General features: G+C 41.9%; 2 protein-coding genes across 5 annotated transcripts in view; one reads left to right on the top strand and one right to left on the bottom strand.

Annotated features, from left to right (window-relative positions):
• Positions 1–4,871: 4,871 nt before the first annotated feature.
• On the bottom strand, positions 4,872–14,214 carry rps24 (ribosomal protein S24). 3 transcript variants are annotated; one of them, XM_043679040.1, is made up of 8 exons: positions 14,162–14,214; positions 10,975–11,040; positions 8,362–8,571; positions 8,166–8,276; positions 8,018–8,020; positions 7,288–7,307; positions 5,166–5,199; positions 4,872–4,937 (listed from the first exon to the last, which is right to left on the bottom strand). In XM_043679040.1, exons 1-6 carry the CDS (start codon positions 14,162–14,164, stop codon positions 7,302–7,304), a joined length of 399 nt encoding a protein of 132 aa, XP_043534975.1. In that variant the 5' UTR covers positions 14,165–14,214; the 3' UTR covers positions 4,872–4,937; positions 5,166–5,199; positions 7,288–7,301. The 3 variants fall into 3 exon arrangements, with proteins under 3 accessions (XP_043534975.1, XP_043534976.1, XP_043534977.1); XM_043679041.1 differs by lacking the exon at positions 8,018–8,020 and having other exon boundaries at positions 14,162–14,213; XM_043679042.1 differs by lacking the exons at positions 7,288–7,307; positions 8,018–8,020.
• An 8,477-nt stretch (positions 14,215–22,691) lies between these two features.
• Positions 22,692–25,177, top strand: part of parga (poly (ADP-ribose) glycohydrolase a) — a 202,150-nt gene continuing 199,664 nt past the window's right edge. Inside the window, exon 1 of one of the 2 annotated variants that reach the window (XM_043679036.1) lies at positions 22,692–22,851. The gene's annotated coding sequence lies outside the window, so the exon portion shown is untranslated. Of the gene's footprint in view, positions 22,860–25,177 lie in introns of both variants that reach the window. The other variant, XM_043679037.1, reaches the window with a different exon arrangement.

Below are 25,177 nucleotides of genomic sequence, written 5' to 3'. Positions count from 1 at the left end.
CCAGGATGGGAGGGTGGGTTGTTAGGGGGCATGGACCTGACCAGGTAGTCATGGATGGAACGGTCTTTGCGAAAAGCAGAAATAGGTGGGGAGGGAAATATATTCCTGGTGGTGGGGTCCACTTGACAGAAATGTCTTCGGATGATTTGGTTTATGCGAAGGTTGGTAGGGTGGAAGGTGAGAACCAGGGGGGGTTCTGTCCTTGTTACGGTTGGAGGGCTGGGGTCTGAGGGCGGAAGTGCAGGATGTGAACGAGATGCATTGGAGGGCATCTTTAACCACGTGGGAAGGGAAATTGCGGTCTCTAAAGATGGAGGCCATCTAGTATGTTCTGTGGTGGAACTGGTCCTCCTGGGAGCAGATACGGTGGAGGATTTGGGAATACAGGATCGCATTTTTGCAGGAGGTAGGGTGGGAAGAGTTGTAATCTAGGTAGCTGTGGAAGTCAGTGGGTTTGTAAAAATGTCAGTGTCAAGTCGGTCATCATTAATGGAGATGGAGTGGTTCAGGAAGGGGAGAGAGGTGTCAGAGATGGTCCAGGTGAATTTAAGGTCGGGGTGGAATGTGTTGGTGAAGTTGATGAATTGCTCAACCTCCTCGCGGGAGCACGAGGTGGCGCCAATGCAGTCATCAATGTAGCGGAGGAAGAGGTGGGGAGTGGTGCCAGTGTAACTATGGAAGATGGACTGCTCTACGTAGCCAACAAAGAGACAGGCATAGCTGGGGACCATATGTGTTCCCATGGCTACCCTTTTGGTCTGGAGGAAGTGGGAGGAATCGAAAGAGAAATTGTTAAGGGTGTGGACCAGTTCAGCCAAACAAATGAGTGTCGGTGGAAGGGCACTGTTGGGGACGTCAGGATGTCCCCACCCCATTCGTCCATTGTACTCTTTGCTACCTTCCCCCACCCTCCTCTTTGACCTATCACCTCCATCCACCTATTGTACTCTATGCTACTTTCTCCCCACCCCCACCCCTTCTCATTTATCTCTCCACTCTGCAGGCACCCTGCCTCCATTCCTGATGAAGGGCTTTTGCCCAAAACGTCAAGTTTCCTGCTCCTCGGATGCTGCCTGACCTGATGTGCTTTTCCAGTACCACTATAATCTAGACTCTGCTTTCCAGCATCTGCAGTCCTTGTTTTTACCTAGCCATATCTTCTAAGCATGCATCACAAAAGGATAAGTCGTAAGAGCCCATGCAGCTGCAAGCAGTACGTTGATGTGAATAGAGGATTAACTAATGGGCAGGAAACAGCAAGTGAGGAGGACAAAGGGTTTTTCCTCAGGTTGGCAATGTATAAGTACTGGGGCACCACATAGATCAGCACTGGAGCCACAATTACTTAGTCATGGAGTCAGAGATGTACGGTCCAACCCGTCCAGATATCCCAACCCAATCTAGTCCCACCTGCCAGCACCCGGCCCATATTCCTCCAAACCCTTCCTATTCATATACCCATCCAAATGCCTCTTAAATGTTGCAATTGTACCAGCCTCCACCACATCCTCTGGCAGTTCATTCCATACAAGTATCACCCTCTGCGTGAAAATGTTGCCTCTTAGGTCTCTTTTATCTTTCCCCTCTCACCCTAAACTTATGCCCTCTTGTTCGGGACTTCCCCACCCTAGGGAAAAGACTTTGTCTATTTCTGGCAGTTCATTCCATACATGTACCACCCTCTGCGTGAAAATGTTGCCTCTTTTATCTTTCCCCTCTCACCCTAAACTTATGCCCTCTTGTTCGGGACTTCCCCACCCTAGGGAAAAGACTTTGTCTATTTATCCGATCCATGCCCCTCATAATTTTGTAAACCTCTATGTCACCCCTCAGCCTCCAACGCTCCAGGGTAAACAGCCCCAGCCTGTTCAGCCTCTCTTTATAGCTCAAATCCTCCAACCCTGGCAACATCCTTGTAAGAATTTTCTGAACCCTTTCAAGTTTCACAACATCTTGCCGATAGGAAGGAGGCCAGAATTGCACGCAATATTCCAACAGAGGCCTAACCAATGTCCTGTACATTCCCAACATGACCTCCCAACTCCTGTACTCAATACTCTGACCAATAAAGGAAGCATACCAAATGCCTTCTTCACTATCCTATCTACCTGCGACTCCACTTTCAAGGTGCTATGAACCTGCACTCCAAGGTCTCTTTGTTCAGCAACACTCCCTAGGACCTTACCATTAAGTGTATAAGTCCTGCTAAGATTTGCTTTCCCAAAATGCAGCATCTCGCATTTATCTGAATTAAACTCCATCTGCCACTTCTCAGCCCATTGGCTCATCTGATCCAGATCTTGTTATGTATTCATGACATGTAAGGAGGAAGTGAATAGCCAAATTTGCAGATGGCACAAAAATATGTGGAAAGGCAAGTTGCAAGGGAAATATTTCACATTAATAAGTATGTGGGCAAATGGAGTATACGCAGGTGAAGTTTCATTTTGGAAGGGAGAACAGAGTAAATAAGAGAAAAACTGCAGAAAGTGGCAACCCAAATGATCTTCAGGGTACTACTGGTCACAGCATCGAGTATAGGAGCTGGGAGGTCATGTTGCGGCTGTACAGGACATTGGTTAGGCCACTTTTGGAATATTGCATGTAATTCTGGTCTCCTTCCAATCAGAAGGATGTTGTAAAACTTGAAAGGGTTCAGAAAAGATTTACAAGGATGTTGTCTGGACTGGAAGGTTTGAGCTATAAGGAGAGGCTGAATAGCCTAGGGTTGTTTTCCCTGGAGTGTCGGAGGCTGAGGGTGACCTTGCAGAGATTTATAAAATCATGAGGGGCATGGATAGACTAAATAAATAAGGTCTTTTTCCCTAAGTTATGGGGTCCAGAACTGGAAGGTATAGGTTTAGGGTAAGAGGGGAAAAGGTTTAAAAGGGACCCAAGGGGCAACTTTTTCATGCAGAGGGTGGCGTGTGTATGGATGGAATGAGATGGCAGAGAAAGTGATGGAGGTTGGTACAACACTTAAAAACATCTGGATGGGTATATGAACAGGAAACGTTTGGAGAGAGTTGGGCCAAGTGCTTAGAAGTGTGACTAGATTAATTTAGATATCTGGTCGGCATGGACGAGTTGAACCAAAGGGTCTGTTTCCGTGCTGTACATCTCTATGACAAAGCTAACAGGTGCAGCAGGTAGGTTAACGGAATGTAGGCCCTTATTTCAAGAGGATTAGAGTACAAAGGTAGGAAAGTTTTATTTCAACTGTACAAGGTGCTGGTGAAACAACATCTGGAGCAATTTTGGTCTGCTTATTTAAGGAGACACCATTTCATTGGAGGCAGTTCAGAGAGAGCTCACTAGAATGATCCCCGGTCTGCAAGGACTGTCTTATTATAAAAACGGTTAAACTAGTTGGACAGTACTCACTGGAGTTTAGAAGAATGACAGGTGGTCTAACTGAAACAAAGAGGATTCACAAGGGGTTTGATAGGATAAATGCTGAGACAGCTGAACTTAGGAACATAAGATATAGTCTCATTATAAGAGGGCTCCCAACGTAAGGCTGAGATGAAGAGGAAGGGTTGAGTACCTTTGAAACTCCTTGTGGAAGCAGAGTCCTTGTGTATATTTAAGATAGAGATAGATAGATAAGATTCTTGATCAGTGGGGGATTCAACGGTTATAGGCAAACACAGGAAAGTGAACGTGAGGAATATCTGATCAGTCACGATCCTACTGAACAATGGAGCAGGCTTAAGGGCTAACAACCTACTCCTGCTCCTATTTGTTATGGCATTACAGACAAATAAAAACAAGCCTTTCCACTCCAGGAATAGTCATGGAGGAGATCAAACACAAGGGCGTAAATGTTAATCTAAGAGATATACAAGACATGAGAGAACATTTCAATAAACACAAAGATGATGCGGACGTGCTATAGGTTAGGATTACTGGTAAGAATTTTGGATGAATTAAAATTTATGAAGTGCTGTAGGTGGGAGGCCTGGACTTTTTCAGATTGCAATTTACAAAACTCTGAAGGCATTGGCAGGAAATGGCCTGGGGCAGGTACAAGCACATTGTACTAGGGCTTTGTATTTGGAGAGGAATAATTTACAAAACCAATTGCAAATAGTCTGTTGAATTCTGAGTCAGTAGCAAGGAAGGAGGATGGAATGAATTGCTTGGGAGTAAGAACCGAAGACAATAACAAGGGTTTTTTCAACATTTAATTGGATGAAATCAGTCAGTATGCATGCAGAACTTGACATGTTACTGATGTGAAGAGACAGCATAGGGGGCCATCAACAGACACACAGGGTCTCCAGAGGTGACTGGTAGAGGAAAAGAAACTGCAAGGAATACCTGACACCAATTAGAGGGGAAACCTACTGCAACGAGATTACATATAATTGCTCCCTTTAAAAGAAAGCTGCTGTGAATCATGGCATAAAGAATAGGCTAGATGTTGGAGGGATACACGGAGCAGTTGGTTTTAAGTAGGAGAAAAATCATGTCTAACTGGCCACCGTTCTCAGGCCACAAATATAATTCATTAATCAGTGGACCTATTTTGGTTGCGTATTCTAAGCAAGCTCTTGGGCTTGGCTTAAAACTCAGCCAAAGCTGGTAACAGCGAGCCAATATGTCAGTGGCTGCAAGAGCCCTGTGCAAAAATTAGTTCACTTTGACAGTTGAATTTCTACCCACCATTAACTCTGCATGATAATGGATGGGCCCACTGTGAACTGCCATGTCAAAATATTCACATTCAGCATAATATGCATTCTTTCCAAAATAACATGAAGTGAAAGATTTGCTTTAAGGTTGTAAGTCAGTATTCATTATGACCCTCCTTACAAGTTCACATCCAAGCACATAGACTCAGTACATATAGAAACAAGAGACAAGAATTTGTTTTAAAGAGAATTTATTTGGGTGTGAAATAATTACAGGTGACGATCCATGGATAACTTAACCTGTTAAACAAAAAGGGAAAAATAAGTTTGAGTCTGCATTTTTACATCAATTACATTGTTGTCTCTTCAAGGATTAAACCTCACAAAGCATCTGAATTAATTTAAAAATCTCAAATGAAGAATACAAAAAGCAACTAAATATAAGGTAACATGGAGCTATACTTCTGCTTTTCTTACGCACAAGTTTTGCATCAAAAATCAAGTGCAAGTATATAATCGATTACTCACATGTCAAGGAGCCTTCAATGTCTTTCCCATGTTACTGCAGCAAACAAAATAAAGCAAAATTAGCCCATTCACAAATGTCATGTCAAGTTCCTTTAAGAAAAATCATTTCAAGCAAAGCTCGAGTATCTATTTGTAACTCAAGATTTTTCTCAGTGCTGAGAGGTGATGCACACAGTCAAGGCAAATGTGCTATTCATAGAAAAGAGATTGGGAGGAAGCCAGGGGGACACAGTGACCAGAAAGCTTTGTGAATTCCCAACAATCAAAATTTTTTTTTAGAACCCAAAAGTATCTCCCACAACTTCGATTGCATGCTTAACATTTCCATTTTTAAGTGTGTGTATTACATTTTAGCCTTCAGTTCACTCTCATTTTGGCTACCAACTAGCATAAATATTTCAGCTTAAGATGCAATCGTCACCAGAACAAGACGAAGTGTAGTTCAACACAAAATTAAATTAAATTTTAAGATAAGCAATGAGAGGAATCAAATCTAAATTATAAAGCTCCAAGTAAGATCTGATGCAGTAGCCACATTTCAAATAATGTGAAAGTGTCTTGTTCAAAGCTAACAATTGCAGCCATGTATTTGATAAACGTGCACTGAAAATTTCACAGCACCAATCAGCTTTAAACCAATTTTAAAGCAAGCTACCGAAACACAACGACTGTGCAAGCATAAGCAGCAAAATGCAGTGACAATTAAGGAACCTAAATGATAAAGACAATGCTACATTTCAAGAAAGATACAAAAGCTGTTCCACACCATGAGAAATTGATTTTCTGTGTTCATTTAAACCAAGTTCAAACTCCAATTCAACATGCACTGCTGATAAACCTGCACTATATCTAAGTCTCAAAACGTTGCTCCTAAATTGTTACAAATTGTGTAGTTTACTACAAACAAGTCATGTATCATTGTGGGGCCCTACATTTAATCATTAATCAGGACAGTCATCCCTCTCCTCTTATACACCCAAATATAAATGTTGAGATGACTGATATGTCAGAAATGAGCTTGATACATGAATTTTAGCTCTTTTCCAATCCCTTTTCATCCTATTTTCCTCCTTCATATTGCATTATCAGAGTTAATTTTTGTTTCCGATTCTTACTTTAACAGTTGAAACTCACAGGTGTTATGCATCTCACTGAATTATGTGTGTACTTATTTGAAGATCAATTAAGCTTCAGCAACTAACTCAACACCTTTTAAATTGCAAAGCTTGTGTGTACCACTTGACTGACCAGCAGATGGAGCACATGTCCATTTTCAGAAATAATAGTAAAATGAGTACAGAGGAACCGTGATTACCTAAATATTGGATTATCTGCAAGGTCCTGATGTTCAGCTAACCTACGTTAAGCTACATTCAACTACACAGAATTCAATTAACTGAACAAAATACTGCCTGCCTGTGTCCTTCGGATAATCGGGGTTGTTCTGTAAATAGTATTAAAAGCTAGCTGGGACTTTACTACCCATAACATGCCCACAGCATTCTACTTATAACAGATTAATATGAATTTTATACATACACCTCCAATTGTAAGATCATACCAGTAGTTCCTCCCATCAGTGAGAGAACAATACTCATTCTTCTAGACTTTTAAACACAAAAACTTTACTTTCTTGATGACTTCAGATAAAGCAATCTAACTTTGTAGACTTAAGTGAAGGCATTCAAATCAGTGAAATATCAATTTACCTTATTTCAAAGGGTGAATCTGTCCACAAAGTCACTTATAATTTGCTAAAGAGTAGGATACGCATTGTTTTCTTATAATGATAATGTTGTTCTACCAAGATATATGCTTCCTTTAGTCTTTATTAATGAGTAACAATCAGTAAGTTTTCCATAAACAAAAATTGTTTCATTTCAGGCTTCCAGAATCCACATTTTTACTTTTCAATCACATTTACCATTTTGTTCACAGGTATGAGAAACTTTATGCAACTATGACATGAAAGTGTGAAACACCCTGATTTGATCATAAAGCAGCACCAGATTTATGAAATAGTGCAAACATGCAGAGTACTAAGCAGGTGAACAATAAGCAGTACAGTGCAAATTTTAATGGCATGCAATTTATATCAGCACACATGTTTAGAATCCAGTACCTGTCAATGTCGCTTCATTTCTGAAGAACATAATCCACAAGAATAACAAGAAAGGCAAAACAAAGTTATTGACTGATTGTGGTTAAGAAACAAATCAGACAATGAACTTACTTGTGAGTAGTAACCAATGAGAAAAAACACAAACAGTGGGGAATTATAAATTAAACTGACAAATCAACATCTAACTATGTTTTGGTCCAAAGGGTCACAGCAAACTCTCAAAAACATGTAGCTTGCTTGTGAACTTTTTTAGTTGGTTGACAAAACTAGAACTTAATTCAGGTCTCCAAACTTCTGGAAACCTGTGCCAGAAACAAACCAAGTCTGTGTAACAGCATGGAGTGAAAAGGAGACAAGTGGGCCCCCCACATACAAAAGTCCTGTCAATCTATAAGGCCTGGAAACTTCAACTTTCACACTGCTGGATTCAAAAGATTATTTAAACCTGGAAGCAATCTGTTCCAGTCCACATGTAGAAAACTAAGAAAGCTCAAGTTAACTGAGGTTGAGGGTAAAATGGTTATCTTGAAGTTTTTTTGATATGGTCATTAATATTAAATATGCTATGTTAATAAGTGTGAGAGGGAGAAATGGCAATTTTTACCAAATGCAATGTTACAACCATCAACTATAAACATATTTATACTTGTGATTCAGTACAGCTACCAGGAAAGCCAAGCTCATTAGTAAACTAACACTACAGCACCTACACAAAATTAGAATTAATTACCTTCTATACTCCAGAAGAAAAAAAATAGCAAACATGAATGGAAAAGAAGGACAAAACTGAAAAATGACACATTCAAATGGAAAGCTGAAAAGAAAACTTAATCACAAAGTACAAAAGCACTTTTTTCTTTTGAGGAAAGGTTTCATACCTTTTTGCCAGTACCAACGTTAGCTTTAGCTGTGCCCCGAACTTTCTTCATTCTGTTCTTGCGCTCCTTTCGCTGTTTCCTGGAAACCTTTTTTCTCTCCAACAGACCGTGCTAAAAACACAGCAGGCACAAGTCAGCAAATATGAAGTGGAGTACCCAATAAGACCCACTGAAGCAAAACAAATTGAATTCTTACCCTTGCCAGCCTGTGTTTAGGTTCATTCTTCTTAGCGTAATCTAAGGAATCGTAGACCATGGCAAAACCTGTTGTCTTACCACCACCAAATTGTGTCCTGAAGCCAAAGACAAACACGACATCTGGTGTTGTTTTGTACATTTTTGCTAGTTTTTCCCTAATTTCTGTCTTAGGAACTGTGGGTTTGCCAGGATGGAGAACATCGACAACCTAGGTTAGAAAAAGAAGATTTGAGTGATCCATTCCATAAATCAGAAAATACAATCAAATTTATTTTAAAAGCCAATATGCAGAGTTTGCTGTACTAAAGGCAATGTCAATGTCAGAAAGCACTTTGTTCTCTCCATTTCCAGCAAACTATCAATATTAGAAAATGCACTAAGAATAAACGCAGCATGAGGAAAATACAAGCTAATTTCAAGCCAGACTATTCTTCTACAATCTGAATGCATGAGCACTTTTTGCAGACTTTAGGGACAGTTGTCAAAACAAAAATCAGAAAATACCAAATGGAATATAAGATAGTTACTTGTCTCAAATTCCACCCCACCCCCAAATGATTTCTCACACTCAAAAGCTCTGGCTCAAATTTAAGATACGCTCCCAGTCTTAGATTTCTTAATTAGTGGATCTTGTTAACTCCCCAAAATGTTCCCCTTAAGGGCTTGAAAAACTTCAATCAAATCAGCTCTTAAACATAAGGCCTAGCAGAAATTAGGCCATTCAGCCCATCATGTTTGCTCCACCATTCAATCATGGCTGATAAGTTTCTCAACCCCATTCTCTGGCTTTGTCCCCGTAACCCTTGATACTCAAGAACCCACCTGTCTCAGTCTTACATGTACTCAATGATCTGGCCTCCAGTCTTCTGTGACAATGAATTCCATAAATTCACCACTCTCTGGCTGAAGAAGTTTCTCCTTATCTCTGTTATAAAAGGTTTAAGGCTATGCTCTTGGATCCTAGTCTCTTCTACCATGGGAAACATCTTCCCAAAATCTACTATGTCCAGGCCACTCAGTATTCTGTATGCTTCAATTAGATACCCCCCCCTCATCCTTCTAAACTCCAGACAGTATAAATCCAGAATCCTCAAACATTCCTCATATGTTAAGCTTTTTATTCCTGGTACTATTCTCGTGAACATCCTCTGAACACGCTCCACGGACAGTACATCCTTACTGAAATATGGGGCTCAAAACTGTTCCAAATGTGGTATGACCGGAGCCTCGTAGAGCCTCAGAAGTACATCTCTGCTTTTGTGTTCAAATCCTCAAAACTCTTGGGAGTTCAACCCTATTCTGAGAGTCTTCAAGTATTATTCACGTAAATCTATGCTGCAATCTTTGAGCCAATACAACTTTCCAGGTATGACCTGGAACTGCTCTCAGTACTCTACATGTGATCTGACCAGGAGTTTATATAACTAAAGCACGACGTTCTTCTGATCTGGACATCATTAGCCTTTTTGGATATTTTTTATAGCTGTTTATAACTTTTTAAATAATCTACATTCCAAATATCTTTGGATTTTCACCCTGTTTCCAGCTCATCACTATTTTCATCCAGATACCTATTTCAGATCTGCAATGGATGAACTCACATTTGCCAAAGTTATGCTCGTTTAGTTAACCCATTAACACCTCTTTGCAATTTTATGCTCCCATCTACTGTTTACACATTAAACAAAACAAATGCTAAACATGACCATCCAGGACTGATCACTGCAGCAGTTTGTCAACATTGCAAATAATTATATTAGTTAAGGGGTATAAAAGATAGCTGCTAATTATCTTAGGAGGACTGAATGAATTCTGAAGATTCTATGCAGACTAGCAAAGTTGAACCTTTTACCGATGCACTGAAAGATTACAACTGTTCTCAGGTTTCCAAAAATACGTTTAAATTTAATAACTTTAATTGCTTTCATGCCTTTTTCAAAAAGAAATGGAGAAACTCATGTGGACAACCACTACCCTGTTTGGCAAGAGTAAAGAACAAAATTGAGCAGAAATCATCAATTGAGGCAACATAAACAGTATTTTTTTCTTCAATTATTGAAGTCTGCAGGAAAAAAAAGTGAAATGTGATGAAAAGAAACAGCTCTACATAAAACCTCAGTAATTAAAATGTCAAAGAAAGGACAGGCCGAAAAATCATCATTTCAACAAGTAAAGATTGCAGAGGAAGAAAATACAAGAACATAAACTTGCTATTTTAGAGAAATGAAAATAACTACACAAGAATCAGCAACAACAATAATAATGTCAATGCATGCAAGAAAGAACAAAATGATTACTTATCAGATGAGTTTTCTTTTACATTCTTATAGAAATAAAACTATACAGGTAGCCCCCGCTATCTGAAAGTACAACATCCCCAGGAAACCTTTCGTAAGCCGAAAACTGCATAAAGCAAAGGTACATGATTTATATGGGAAAAAAGTATAGCCGTTTTTTGTAAAAGCGAAAATCCTCTTTGGATTCACAAAAACAGGTAGTGAAGTAGGCCTTTCGTAAAAGCGAAATTTGATAAAGCAAACGTTCAAAAAGCGGGAGGGGGGATTTGTACAGTATAATAGATAATAGAAAAGAGCAAGGTATTTCAACTCACCATTTGCTTGCGTTGAAGCAAGCGATTTGTCATGAACTTTCTGGTTCTGATGGTCACAGTGTCATTCTACATGTACAAACAGTAAACAGTTAGACGTAGATACAATGAACAATAAACAAGTGCACCAATGAACTCGAGCAAGATCGCGCATTTAGCTTTGGTTCAGTGGGTATCACTCCCGCCTCAATCCTAAGGTCAATGATTCAAGTTCCACTCCAGAGCTTGACATTCCAGTCTATCACTGAGGGAATGTTGCACTGTTGGAGATGTCATCTTTCAGATACAACATTAAGCTGCCTGTCGTTTTAAGTGGATGGAGAAGATGTTATGAGACTATTTAGAAGAATAGGAGAATTCTTTGGTTCAGACCATTGTGTATCACTCAACTAAAACCATTGGGATAAACATCTGGCATACATTGCACCGCCATTCATTGGACTGCAATGTGTGCAAATCAACTACCACAGTTCCTACATGACAACAGTAAGTACTATTAAAAGTCCAAAGCACTTTGACTCAGATGTACAGCAACAGATCCTTTCGTCCAACTTATCCACGCCGACCAGATATTAAATTAATGTAGTCCCATTTACCAGCCCCTGGCCCATATCCCTCCAAACCCTTCCTATTTAAATACTCATGCAGATGCCTTTTAAAATGTTGTAATTATACCAGCCTCCACCACTTCCTCTGGCAGCTCATTCCAAACACATACCACCCTGTGTGAAAACACTGTCCCTCAGATCCCTTTTAAATCTTTCCCTTCTCATCCTAAACATATGCCCTGTAGTACTGGACTCTCCCACCTCAAGGAATAGACTTTGGCTATTTCTCCTGTCCATGCCACTCATGATTTTATGAACCTTTATAAGGTCACCCTTCTGCCTCTGATGCTCCAGGGAAAACAGCCCCAGCCTATTCAGCCTCTCCCGATAGCTCAAATCCTTCAACCCTAGCAACATCCTTGTAAATCTTTTCTGAACCCTTTCCAGTTTCACAACATCCTTCCCACAGGAGGGAGACCAGAATTTCATGAAATACTCCAAAAGTAGCCTAACCTAGACAGTCACAACATGACCTCCCAACTCCTATACTCAATGCTCTGACCAATAAAGGAAAGCATACCAAACACCTTCACTATCCTATCTACCTGTGAGTCCACTTTCAAGGAGCTATGAACCTGCACTCCAAGGTCTCTGTTCAGCGAAACTCTCCAGGACCTTACCATTAAGTGTCTAGATCCTGCTCTGATTTGCCTTTCCAGAATGCATCACCACACATTTATCTAACTTAAGGCCCATCGGATCAAGATCCTTGAGATAAATATCATGAAAAGTACTATCTAAATATAAACCTTTATTGAGGGGCTGTACAAAATGACAACAAAACTATATTAATTTGCCTTCAACTGGAAACCTCTAATTTGACTCTGCAAAAGAAGTCAGAACATTTCCCATATGAACTCCTGTCTTTAACCACATATCCTTTCACCTAAACAAATCCCTTTTTAGGATGTTAGTTCAGTGAGAACTTCAGAATCACAAGTCTTATGGCACAAAAGGAAGCTGTTCAGCCATTGTTTCTGCACTAATGTGTTAATTGAGCATTATTAGCTCACGCAAATCTCCTGCTTTTTCCCCATACCATTGCACATTATTTTTATCCAAGTGATTGTCCAATGTCCACTTAAATACCTTAATTCAACGTTCTTCCGCCACACTTCCAGGCAGAGCATTCCAATCCATAATTACTCAGAGTGAAAACGGATTGCCTTTGCATCTTTTGCAAATTAAATTAAAATCTATACTTTGTCCCTTTTTACAGGGAACAGTTCTCTCTATCTACTATATGTAGCCCATTCAATTTTGTAAACCTCTATCACATCTCCTCTTCACTGCTTTCTCTCCCAGGAGAACACACCTAATTTCTTTAATCTATTCTCACAATTGAGGTCTCTCATCCCAGGAATCGTTCCTATAAACTGATACTGCACCCTCACCAATGATCCCATTGTTCCTATGATGTGGCACTCAGAACTGTACACAATACTCCAGCTGATATCTTACAAGTATCATATACAAGTTCAAATAATGCAGACGATACTGCATATATTCAATAACAATCCCTCCACCTGCCCGACCAACGATCTGCGCACATACACACTCAGGTCCCTCTCCTGCATCCTAATTACAATGGTACTTCCTATTTTACATTGCCTTTCCACACTCTTCCTACCAAAATTCATCACCTCACTTGTACGCATTGTAACTTGTCTGCCATCTATCTGCTCATTCCCTCAACTATAACACAAGACATAAGAACCCATCAAGTCTGCTCCACCATTCAATGAATGACCTGATAATCCTCAACTCTACCTTCCTCTCAAACACTCTGGGTCACCTCTCATTTTTTTCTCCCCCCCCCAACCTTCCCCATCCCACATCTTGGTCTGACAGCAGCCCTCAATCCCACTTTCTGTAAATCCTCATCCATTTTGGGTGGCAAAACTTTGTTTAATCAGGAAGGCACCCTTTCCTCCAACCCTTAACACCATCATTCATGAAGCCCCCACGGCATGTTTTATTAGATCCACGTAGATGGCATTGATGTTGGTTTTCCAATTGGGTATTAAATTAAATAAGTGCCCCTTCGAGATTGGGAGGCCATTTACTTTCACTGTAACCTCTCAAGTTCTGCACTCTCCAGTTACTTAGCGAGGGGAAGTTGAAGTAGGGTTGCACAATTAGTAATTAAATCCCATTGCAAACGAGGATTGTTGAGCGTTTATCAGCTCACATTTTAACATGTTACATGACTTGTTTTAACTCTTATAAGTTAAACTGGGGTCTCATTTTCTCTGTTCGCAGCTGAGCTGAAATGCAATGCACAACCACAAACTATCAAAAAGTCCGAGTCCTTGCCTCGTCAATACCCAAAAGCCAACCTCTGGATCAGGCAACTACAATTTGAAATCGAGCAGCTGCCATTCGGATGAAGCAGGCCCGCGGCCGCTGGAGGTCCCCGTCGGAGTTTGTGGGCTATTCGGTAACATAAATAGAGGAGGTACAGAGACAATAAGACTGCCAAAAGATTCAGCAAACTCTCGGACAGCCATCCACCCCAGGACTGAGGAGAGTTGGCCGGGGATGGCGGTGATTTTGAACGGATTCACCGGCTCACCACTCACCATCTCGGCAGGCTCCTCGGCGCCGGGCTCGGAAAAGGAACTAGGACCCCATGCCTGTCAATCATATGCCCTCGTGATGGCCGCGCAGCTGCCTGATTGGAAACGTTATTTTTTTTCCACACTTCTTTGACAATGTTTATTTTTTAATTTTAAAATGCACAATCGTTGTAGAAAGCGCAAACATTTTTTTCCTTCAATTTTTCACTGTGTGCTTTCAGTATTGGATCATAAAATGCTGGAAGTGGCCATTCTGCCCATTGTGCCAGCTCATTGAAAGATATACAGTATTCCGATTAATACCACTCTCCAGCTCTCTCCTATTGCCCTGCATTTTATTTTAACTTGTATTCAATTCTTTTCAGAGTGCAACTTGTTGCATCTGCTTCCACAGTCCTTTCAAGCAAATTATAACAATTGTCTTGGTATCTCTTCTGCAATACTTGATTTATGAAAGGATTTTGCTGTATTACAAGAATTAATTCCACAAATGTCAGTAAACTGTTGTTGTGACCTGGATAGGTCAGACGCATGGTTTATGACATATTCCCATGTGGAATACAGATAACTTGCTGTCTTTTTCCCTGCCATTGTTAGGGTGGGAGGTATTTGGAAGTGGATCTGTGTCTCTGAGACTTTGGAGGGGGCTTTCTCTCTCTCTCTTTCTGAATTTGTTGGGGTATTGGACTTGGGGATTTAGGAATGTATCTCACTTTCCTGGTATGATTAAGCCCAGTGCAATTTTAATATCGCGATGAGTTTTTTTATTCCCCCTCTTTCTTATTCCGTCCTCAGACTGTGTGGCCTTGTAGACACTGGTTGATGTGAAGTCCTCGGTACTGTCTCTCAATACCACTGTCATGCAGTGCATCCTGTTCTCCCTCTGAGCATTCATTCCTGTGATGAATATTCAGTGACCTTCATCGGATGGCATGGTGGCTCAGTGTTTACCACTGCTGCCTCACAAAGAGGAATCGGAGTTTGATTCCACATTCAGGAACCTTACACATTCATAGAATCCCTACTGTATGAAAACAGGCCATTTGGCCCATCAAATCCACACCAATTCACCGAAGAGTATCTCAACCAGATCCATTCTCTTAACCTATTATTTTACATTTCCCCTGACTAATGTACCCACCATACAAATCTCTGAACACAATGGGCAACTTAGCTTGGCCAATTCACCTAACCTGCACTTCTTTGGACTGTGGAAGGAAACCTACGCAGGTAGTCATCCAAGGCTGGAATTGAACCTGGGTCCTTGGCACCATGAGGCAGTAGTGCTAACCGCTGAGCCACCATGCCTCCCATGTCAATGTGGGTTTCCTCCGGGTGCTCTAGTTTCCTCCCACAGTCCAAATATGTGCAGATTAGGTGGATTAACCATGGAAATGCACGTTTACAGGAACAGGGTAAGGGTATTTGGATCTGAGTAGGATGCTCTTCAGATGGTCAGTGTGGGCTTGATGGGCCAAATGGCCTACTTCCACACTGTACAGATTCTGTGATCCTACTGGTGACCAACTGTTCATTCCTGTATGGAGGGGATCCTGCATTCATTGCAATTGTGTAAGTCAGAATACAATATTCCAACTGTTCTTCCTTGGATGCCTGTGTGAGCTCAAGTTTGATACATAAGTGAAACATACTTCTGCTTCAATGCTGGAGAATTTATTGTGAGTCATTCATTTTGGATTGGGACTTTGCAGTCAGTTAAGTTTGGTGGTAGAGCAGGAGTGTAACATACCATAGTCAATTTGCAAGAGGAACAAAAGGAAAAATGAAAATGAAATACACTATTTGCTTGCAGACAGAGAGCAGTAGAATATGGCATTTGATGCTGGTGTCAGGTCAGCAAAGCCCACATCCCATGATTATTTATAATAAAACTGGGCAAATACTCTGTACGGGCTAGAATTATACCTAGAATGAAGGAAGGTCAACCTTGTGGCGATTGAAGATCAGCCATCTCCATCACAGTGCACCATGACAAAGAATTCCTTAAGGTAGTGTCTGGGCACAACAGTCTTCAGCTGTTTCATTGCAGCATTTCTGGAATCCACATCATTGGAGATTTATCAGGGTATTGCCTAGGCTGGAGAGTTCTGATTATGAAGAGAGATTGGATAGACTGGGGTTGTTTTCCTTGGAACAGATGAGACTAAAGGGCAACATGACTTATATGTATAATATTTAGAATCATGTTGATAGGGTAGACAGGATGGAACGGGTGGCGGGGGCCAGGGTGGTGGTGGGGATAAGTGAAGACAGGTAGAGGTTACGCTGGGAGGAATGAATCCGGTAGGTGGCTGGGAGGAGTGGAAGGGAGGGGGAGGGGCTGGGAAAGGAGTAAAGGGAAGGGAAGGGAGGTTATTTGAAATTGGACAGCTCAATGTTAAGTCCTCCGAGCTGTAGGCTGCCCAGGAAGAAGATGAGGTATTGTTCCTTCACTTTACTGTTTGGTTCATTGCGGCAATGGAGGAGGCCAAGCATGGTCATGTTGGAAAGGGAGTGGGAAGGGGAATTAAAATGGTCGGTGACTGGGAAGTTCATTCGGCCCCTGTGGGCCCAATTGAGATGCTCGGCGAAATGTTCCCTAAGTTTATGTTTAATCTCCCCAGTGTAGAGAAGACCACATCAGGAGCACCTGATGCAGTAAACTAGATTGGAAGGCAGGCAGGTGAACCTCTGTCGCACCTGGAAGGACTGCTTGGGACCCTGGATGGAGGTGAGGGGGTGGTGTACTGGCAGGTTTTGCATCTTTTCTGGTTGCAGAGGAAGGTACCTTGGGGGTTCAGGGAGGTTGGTGGGGAGAGTGACGCAAACCAAGGACTGTCAAAGGGAACAGTCCTTGCGGAAGACAGAGAGGGGAAGATGTTCTTCATGGTGGGGTCTAGTTGGAGTTGGCATACGTGTTTAAGGATGATGCATTGGATGCGGAGACTGGTGGAGTGGTAGGTGTGTAGTCTGGACCACTCCCCCAAGAGGGGCCTCTTGGTTTCTTGATTGATCAAAAGAATCAACAGGAGTGCGGTCTGTTTAAAACAAGGTTACCGGTTTAATGAAATAAGGCAGCCTGACGCAGATTTGTCCTGCAACACCGAGGTTAAAAGCTTCTGTGTTCTATGGAGGAATTGTGCAATTACATTTGAACAATAAGCAGCTTTTATGTGTTTTTAAGAGACAGTATGGCCTTAGTTACAAGGAAAGACCAATCAAATGTAATAAGGTGACAGGATTGACAGCAGGTTAATCCAATCATATTTCCCGGGAAATGGTTTTGTCTTACGCACATCATCACCTCAAACTGGCAGTTCAAGGTTAGCTCGAGTGGTCTGTTAATGTCTTATGATTCATTTATGCTTTATCTCCTAATGTAGCTAATTCAGCAAAGCAGAAATGCAGATTCACAGTGTCACATCCTAACTTGAAGCAATTTTGTTGTATTATTTTAAATTGAAAAGTCATTTTGTGGTTAATAAAAGCCTACAGATAGTTGTTGCTCCTGACAACAGCCTAAATTCAAATTTTAAATCAACAGATTGGTCAACGGGAACTCCGTCGTCATTGCGTTTGGGTGGCGGGGGGAGGGGGGGGGGTGGTTTAGAGCTGTGGAAAGGGGAATGGAGGTGGTGTGGTGGAGGGCTGTCTGGGTGACAGAGGGAGGAAAAGCATGTAGTTCAAAATAGGTAGACATCTGGTATACCTGGGAATGGAATCTCTCCTTATCTGAGCAGATGTGACGAAGGCAGAGGAATTGGGAGAATGGGATGGAATTCTTGCAAGGTACTGGGTGGAAGGACCTGTAGTCCAGCTAGTTGTGAGTGTCTGTGGGTTTGTAGTAAATGCTTTCCTGCCTTTGCTATGTCTGGCGCTGTGAGACAGCAGTACTAACCACTGAGCCACCTCAGCGTGTTCCATGGTATGCTCTGCCTCATATCTTAAACCCTCTATTAGCTTGGACTCATTCAATATTCACACCAAATCTTGTTCACTCATCATTCTAATGTATTTATTAATCTGCATTGGCTTCCACCAAAAAAATTGCTCAATATTAAACTTTTCATCTTTGTTTTCAAATGTTTCCATTGCCCTGTCTCTCACCATCTCTGAAATGTCCTTCGGACCTTCACCTTTCTGAGTACAGTAACTCCTACTGCTGACTGAAAGGAAATCAGGGATCATTGTATATATGCGCCTGGCCCTCACTTTGGCCAGTGATACACATGGAACTGCTCCAGTACCATTCTGGTTGGCAGCATGTGTTTGAATCTTGTTTAAAATATCCAGTGATATTACAACAGGCTCAATACACTCATCATTTAATTTGAGTCCTTGTGCCCTACTTATCTAGCCAGATAGCGTAAACCTACAATCAGGAGGACGAAGTGAGGGACTGCAGATGCTGGAGATCAGAGCTGAAAAATGTGTTGCTGGAAAAGCGCAGCAGGTCAGGCAGCATCCTGACCTACAGCATTCTCCTAAACCTACAATCACAAATGAACCTCCCAGCTCAGCGAGCAAACCTACATCCAGAACCTTAACCTGAGTTACAAATCTTCTCAAAACTTGCTAACATTTGCACATTTTTTACATTTAATTTATGCATCATTTTTAGCAAATAAGTATTGGATTACTACTTTGTAAATATTGATTTGAACTTAAGAATGATTATTCCTTGAATAAGTCAAAATTCATCAATCAGATAATCAGTCACAATATTATTTATATTCACAGCATTTGTTTTGACTGAATTAATGTTTTCTTAGATCAGTACTGTCAAAAAATAGAGTTGCTATGATTTAAAAAAGAGAACATTTCTCGCTTTATTGACCCCAATAACACCTGAACTAGAAGACAGGAAAACAGTCTCATAGCTAAGATAACCAACTGTGTGGAAATTTAAGCTTTTGGATGTGAAATTATCTAATAACCTAATGATATGAGATACTCCACAGGGAAGTGTAACCAGCTTAAGTTGTGAGAAGTCTGTAGAGCTTACGAAATCTGTGGTAGAGAGTTAATAAAACCTTTTATCTTGGAAAAATGTGAACATGGCCTCAAATGACAAAACAAAATCATAAATTGAGCTTAAAGGGGCATTGCTCTCAGGATGAGCTATTGCAGCCGAGTAGTTTGCTCAGCCACTGAAGACAATGGAGAAGGAAGGGACGTTAATAAAATGATTGACTATAGAGTCACTCCTCTATGAGTCGAGAGTGTGTTGCTGGAAAAGCACAGCAGGTCAGGCAGCATCCGAGGAGCAGGAGAATCGACATTTCGGGCTGGAGCCTTTCATCAGGAATGCTCCTCTGTGAGGTTATTGAGAGTCTTGCTGATATACAGTGTCTTTCAAAAACTTTTTTTTGTTTATTTGTGGAATGTGGGCATTGCCAGATGGCCAGCATTTATTACCCATTCCTAGTTCCCTTGAGAAAGTGGTGATGAGCTGCCTTCTTGAACTGCTGCAGTCCACTTGCTGTGTGTTGACCCACAATGCCATTAGGGAGGGAATTCCAGGATTTTGACTGATAGTTTAAGAATGGTAATATATTTCCAAGTCAGAATGTTGAGTGGCTTGAAGGGGAACTTGAGGTGGTGGTTTTCCCATGTATCTGCTGCCCTTGTCCTTCTAGATGGAAGTGGTTGTGGGTTTGGAAGGTGCTGTATGAGGATCTTTGGTGAATTTCTGCTGTGCATCTTGTAGGTAGTACACACTGCTGCTACTGAGCATTGGTGATGAAGTGAGTGGATACTTGTGGATTTAGTGCCAATTAAGCAGGCTGCTTTGACCTGGACGGTGTCAAGCTTCTTGAGTACTATAAGACCATAAGACCATAAGACATAGGAGTGGAAGTAAGGCCATTCAGCCCATCGAGTCTACTCCGCCATTCAATCATGGCTGATGGGCATTCCAACTCCACTTACCCGCATTATCCCCTTGGCCCTTAATTCCTTGTGACATCAAGAATTTATCAATCTCTGCTTTGAAGACATTTAGCATCCCGGCCTCCACTGCATTCCGCGGCAATGAATTCCACAGGCCCACCACTCTCTGGCTGAAGAAATGTCTCTGCATTTTTGTTCTAAATTCACCCCCTCTAATTCTAAGGCTGTGTCCATGGGTCCTAGTCTCCTTGCCTAACGGAAACAATTTCCTAGCGTCCACCCTTTCCAAGCCATGTATTATCTTGTAAGTTTCTATTAGATCTCCCCTTAATCTTCTAAACTCATCAGTACTGTTGCAACTGCACTTATCCAGGCAAGTGGGGAGTATTGCATCACATTCCTGACTTAACCTTTATAGATGATGGACGTGCTTTGGGGAGTCTTAGCCTCTGACCTACTCTTAAACTATGTTTAGGTTATCTTTCTTCTTTCCTCTTGTTATTAGTTTATATTATTGTTTATATTTATATTATTTTCATCATCATTAAAGTCAGTAAATTTGTTGTTTAAGCAACATTATCTGGTCCTACTACTCATTGCAGTTAAATCCAGAGTATTGCTCTAACAACAAGTAAGAATTTGAGGAGACTGTCATCCCACTTTAGACTTTGGAATGAAAGTTGAAGCCCTCCTTAAGCTGGATCCAATCAGTTAAGGCTTTGTGCAGGGACAACAAACATCATGTTGCAGCTGTACAGGACATTGGTTAGGCCACTTTTCGAATATTGTGTGCAATTCTGATCTCTCTCTATCAGAGGAATGTTGTGAAACATGAAAGGGTTCAGAAAACATTAATGATGATGTTGCCAGAGCTGGAGGGTTTGAGCTGTAGGGAGAGGCTGAATAAGCTGGGGCTGTTTTCCCTGGAGCATCAGATGCTGAGAGGTGACTTTACAGAGGTTTATGAAATCATGAGGGGTATGGATAGGTAAACAGAAAAGGTCTTTCCCTGGGGTGGGTGCATCCAGAACTAGAGGGCATAGGTTTAGGATGAGAGGGGAAAAATTTAAAAGAACATAAGGGGTAAACTTTTCAGGCGTGAATGGTATGAGCTGCCAGAGGAAGTGGTGGAGGTTGGTACAACATTTAAAAGGCATCTGGATGGGTATCTGAATAGGAAGGGTTTGGAGGGATATGGACCAAGTGCTGGCAAGGATGAGTTGGGCCAAAAGGTCTGTTTCTGTGCTGTACATCTCTATGGTTCTATTTGAGGTTAATAAATTGATGTATAATGGAACACTCAATCATCACTTTGAATCCCATATCGAGTAATTAAATTTTCTTAAATATTTTGTTATCTTTTTTACATTTTATGAAAATGTGTTCCCAAACTAAATATTACAATCAATGTTCCATACTGGAATTCAAGAATTGAATTTACTGAAGTATCCTAATTATATATCTTCATTGTTTATTTAATTGTCATAAGTATGCTTTACAGGCGAAACAGATACAAGGTGAAAAGTAAACCAGATGCAAAAACTTACCGTTGTTTAAAGACTGCACAGTCCTAAAAGGTGCATGACCTGAACTTTATTGTTGGTCTGTATCAAGCCAACGTATTTATTTTAATGCTGCCATTTTAAGTATTGACAGGGAAACTGCAAGTGTGTATGGGTAGAAAGTCTTCCTCCTTGAGTTGCATTATAAACACAACCTTTGGAAAAATATAATTAAGATCATTTACATAACCATTTGATATATTTTCTGGTACTGTTCCCAAACTATTACAACAACATATGTCTGAGGAGTAATATGTTGTTCAAATAAAAGGACTTGCTGTAAAATATGCATACTTGGAAACTTTTGCTAATATTCTTCTCCCACTTGCTTACACAGTCCAGCTATATGGAAATACGATTTACAAAAACACTCATTTCCTATTACTCACAGCTGCATGAAGAAAACCATATGCCAACAAATGAAGGCACAGAATTTGATTTTGTAAGGTTTTCCAAATATATTGATATTCAAGCAGGTTCATTTATTCATTCAATGTATCACTTGATAGATACATGCTGCAGAAATACATTTTCAAACAGCACAGAAAAATTTACATTTTGTTTCAGATGCCAAATTTACAAAGATCAAACGTTGACATTGCAGCAAACCAGGAAGTGAGGTGAAGCAAAGAACTGCAGATGCTAAAGATATTGAACACGTAAAAGGAGAAACTGCTGGAGAAATTCAGCAGATTTGGCAGCATCTCTGGAGAGAAAACATAGTTAACATTTCGAGCCCAGTGTCCCTTCAGAACTGGATACGAGAGTAGTGCAATTAATTCTGGGCAGGTATAATGCTGAATGAAAAACCATTCAAGCATTTGGCCCTAGCTATTTAACAACTGATCGTCAGTTAAATTAAAAAGAGCAGTATTGTTGAATGGTGGAGGGTTAGCAGGTCCCTGTTGAACAGTGAACTCGATCTGGGACGAGCTACTTCCGGGAGTTCCCCTCACCATGGGATGCCCCCGCCTCACAGTGACGCGAACACCGGCCTGGAGACGATTGGTGCATTCGCAGGTCAGTTATGATGATGTCGAACGGCCACAGGGAGGCATGCCGGGAGTTGTAGTCCCGTCGTCCATCTTCTCGCGTTCGCTCGCGGCGCCGTGCTACCACCGGGAAACTACAGCCGCTCGGCTGACGGTCGGCTGAGCGAGACGAGGGAGGCGGCTGCGGCGGCGGTCCGGGGGTCGGTGATCGAGGGCAGTGATGCCGGCGAGGCGGAGGACGCGACAGGTTTAAATGTATTTCTTGGCTGGAGGAAGGGGGTGGGAGGGGGAGGGAAGGATCGGGGGTGTGGGGAAAGGAGAGGTTTCTTTTTCACCCCCCGTCGTCGACGATCTCCACAAAGCCTTTCTTTCCACTCGCTCCCTGACGTTCGGGGGGGGTTGTGCGGACGCTTCTGGAACATTCCGCGGCGATCGCGAGATCTACCGCACCCCCCCTCCCCCTTCCTCTGCCGCCGCCGCCATCTTAGTTTCGGTGGGATCCCTGCCCCCACACCCACTGACAGCAAAACCCTCACCTCCCGCCCGCCTGCTCCGTGGTTGTTTTGCTTTTTTGTTTGTTTGTTTTGGCTACGTTTTATTTTTGAAGGGTGGTGTTTGAACTGTGTTTCTTCCCCCACCCCCAGCGTAAATATTGTTTTAATTCTTCGCTCCCGAACCATGAGTGCAGCGCCTGGCTGCGAGCCCATGAGGAAAAGGCTGAGGCTGGAAGTTGCCCCCCCCCGGCAGCTCTCCCCTTCCAGCGTCTGCCCACCCGAGAGAAGCACTGGCCTGTCAGTCCGCAAGAAAGGTCTGTAACCAGGCAAAAGCCTGCGCCCCCCCCCCCCCTTCGTACCACACAGCAGTCTGCACTTCACCTGGAGGAAGGCTCCATACCAGGCTTGAATACCCATTCATTTCTAGGCAATGCCATCTTGTCACCTCTGCCATAGGTTAGAAGCAAAGTTTCAAGAAAGCCTTCAAGTTCTTTGACAAGGTTGCCATCAAGTTTAGTTGGACCTCTGCCTGGAGATTCCGTCGCCCCTTTGCCAAAAAAAAAATCATTGTTTCCTATTTCCAGTTAGGGGGGGAAAAAAATAAACAAAAGTTCCGGCAGAAAGTAAAATCCTATGGATTTTGTCCTGTTGCGAGGTCCAGGCAGCAACACAATTAGTTTCTGGGGAGTACCAAGACAACTCTGAAGGGCCACCATGTTGAATGTGGCCCAAATCATTTCAACCAGATTCCCACTTCCTGATACAACTCAGTCAGTTTTACATTTCGATCTTGGTTTAGCCCTTTGCTCTTACTTATTTTCTCAATGATCCACTTGTTAGCATTTCCTGCACCAAGTTTGTAGATTTGTTCACAAGTTAACAAATCTGTGGGAAGTTGGTGGGAAGCAGAATTTTGTTATCTCGACAAAAGTTAATATGTTACTAAGGATTTAATCAGCAATAAATGCTGTTGGTTGCGAATCCTATTAGATCGAATGGATCAGTTGGAGTGACACAGGCAATGAAGAAATTACAAGAGTAAGGGGATGTGATGGAAGGGAGAACAGTTGCAGATACAGTCACATAGGTGGGTTAACTCCAGGAAAGGTAAGAGTGGTAGGTTGCAAGCAAATATGCTGATTTGAAAAATGTAGGGGGTGATGAATTCTCAGGGGAATGTAGCATGAACAGTCAGGTTTCTGGTATTGAGACTGGCTGTAATGTAATGAGGGGGATGTTTGGTTCCAAGAGATTGATTGTATTAGGGGACTCTAGTCCGAGGCACAGACAGACCTTTTTGTGACCAGAAGCAAAAAATCGGAATGGTGTGTTGCCTCCCTGGTGCCAGGGTCAAGGATGTTTCAGAGAAGTTGTAGAATGTTCTCAAGGGGGAGAGAGTCAAGCAGGACGTCATTGTACACATTGGTTCCAATGACATAGGAAAGGAAAAAGATGAGAATCTGAAGGGAGAAGATAGAGAGTTAGGCAGGAACTTAAAAAGTATCTGGATTACTCCTGGTGCTACAAGCTAATGAGGATAGGAATAGGAGGATAGAGCAGATAAATGCCTGGCTGAGGAGCTGGTGTATGGAAGAAGGATTCACATTTTTGGATCGTTGGAATCTTTTCTCTGGTAGCAATGACCTGTACAAGAAGGACGGATTACACCTGAATTGCAAGGGGGCTAATATAGTGGCAGGGAGATTTGCGAGAGCAGCAAAGGAAGAATTAAGCTAGTAAGGGGGGGGAGAGAAAGGGCCCCAGGGAGGTAGTGAGGAAAGAGATCAATCTGAGACTGGCACAGTTGAGAAAAGAAGCGACTCAAACAGTCAGGGCAGACAGGGACAAAGAGAACAAGGAAGGACTGATAAATTGCATTTATTTCAATGCAAGAGGCTTAACATGGAAGGTAGATGAACCCAGGGCAAGGTTCGGAACATGGGACTGGGATATCATAGCAATTACAGAAACATATCTCTGGTATGGACAGCTTAATGTTCCAGGATACAAATGCTACAGGAAGGACAGAAAGGGAGGAGGGGGTGTGGCAGTTTACAGCTGTACTGAGGGAGGATATTC

The sequence above is a fragment of the Chiloscyllium plagiosum genome, chromosome 38 (assembly GCF_004010195.1).
Source record: "Chiloscyllium plagiosum isolate BGI_BamShark_2017 chromosome 38, ASM401019v2, whole genome shotgun sequence".
NCBI classification, from domain to species: Eukaryota; Metazoa; Chordata; class Chondrichthyes; order Orectolobiformes; family Hemiscylliidae; genus Chiloscyllium; species Chiloscyllium plagiosum.
Note: the sequence above shows the minus strand (reverse complement) of the source record. Positions and strands in the feature narration are given on the sequence as shown.

What these genes read in the sequence shown, in the direction of transcription:
- rps24 (XM_043679040.1), bottom strand. An exon ending in TGCTTCAACGCAAGCAAATG is followed by an intron (nt 8,572 to 10,974) that starts GTGAGTTGAAAT and finishes TTTCTAACCTAG; the next exon opens with GTTGTCGATGTTCTCCATCC. An exon ending in CTAAACACAGGCTGGCAAGG is followed by an intron (nt 8,277 to 8,361) that starts GTAAGAATTCAA and finishes CTGTGTTTTTAG; the next exon opens with CACGGTCTGTTGGAGAGAAA.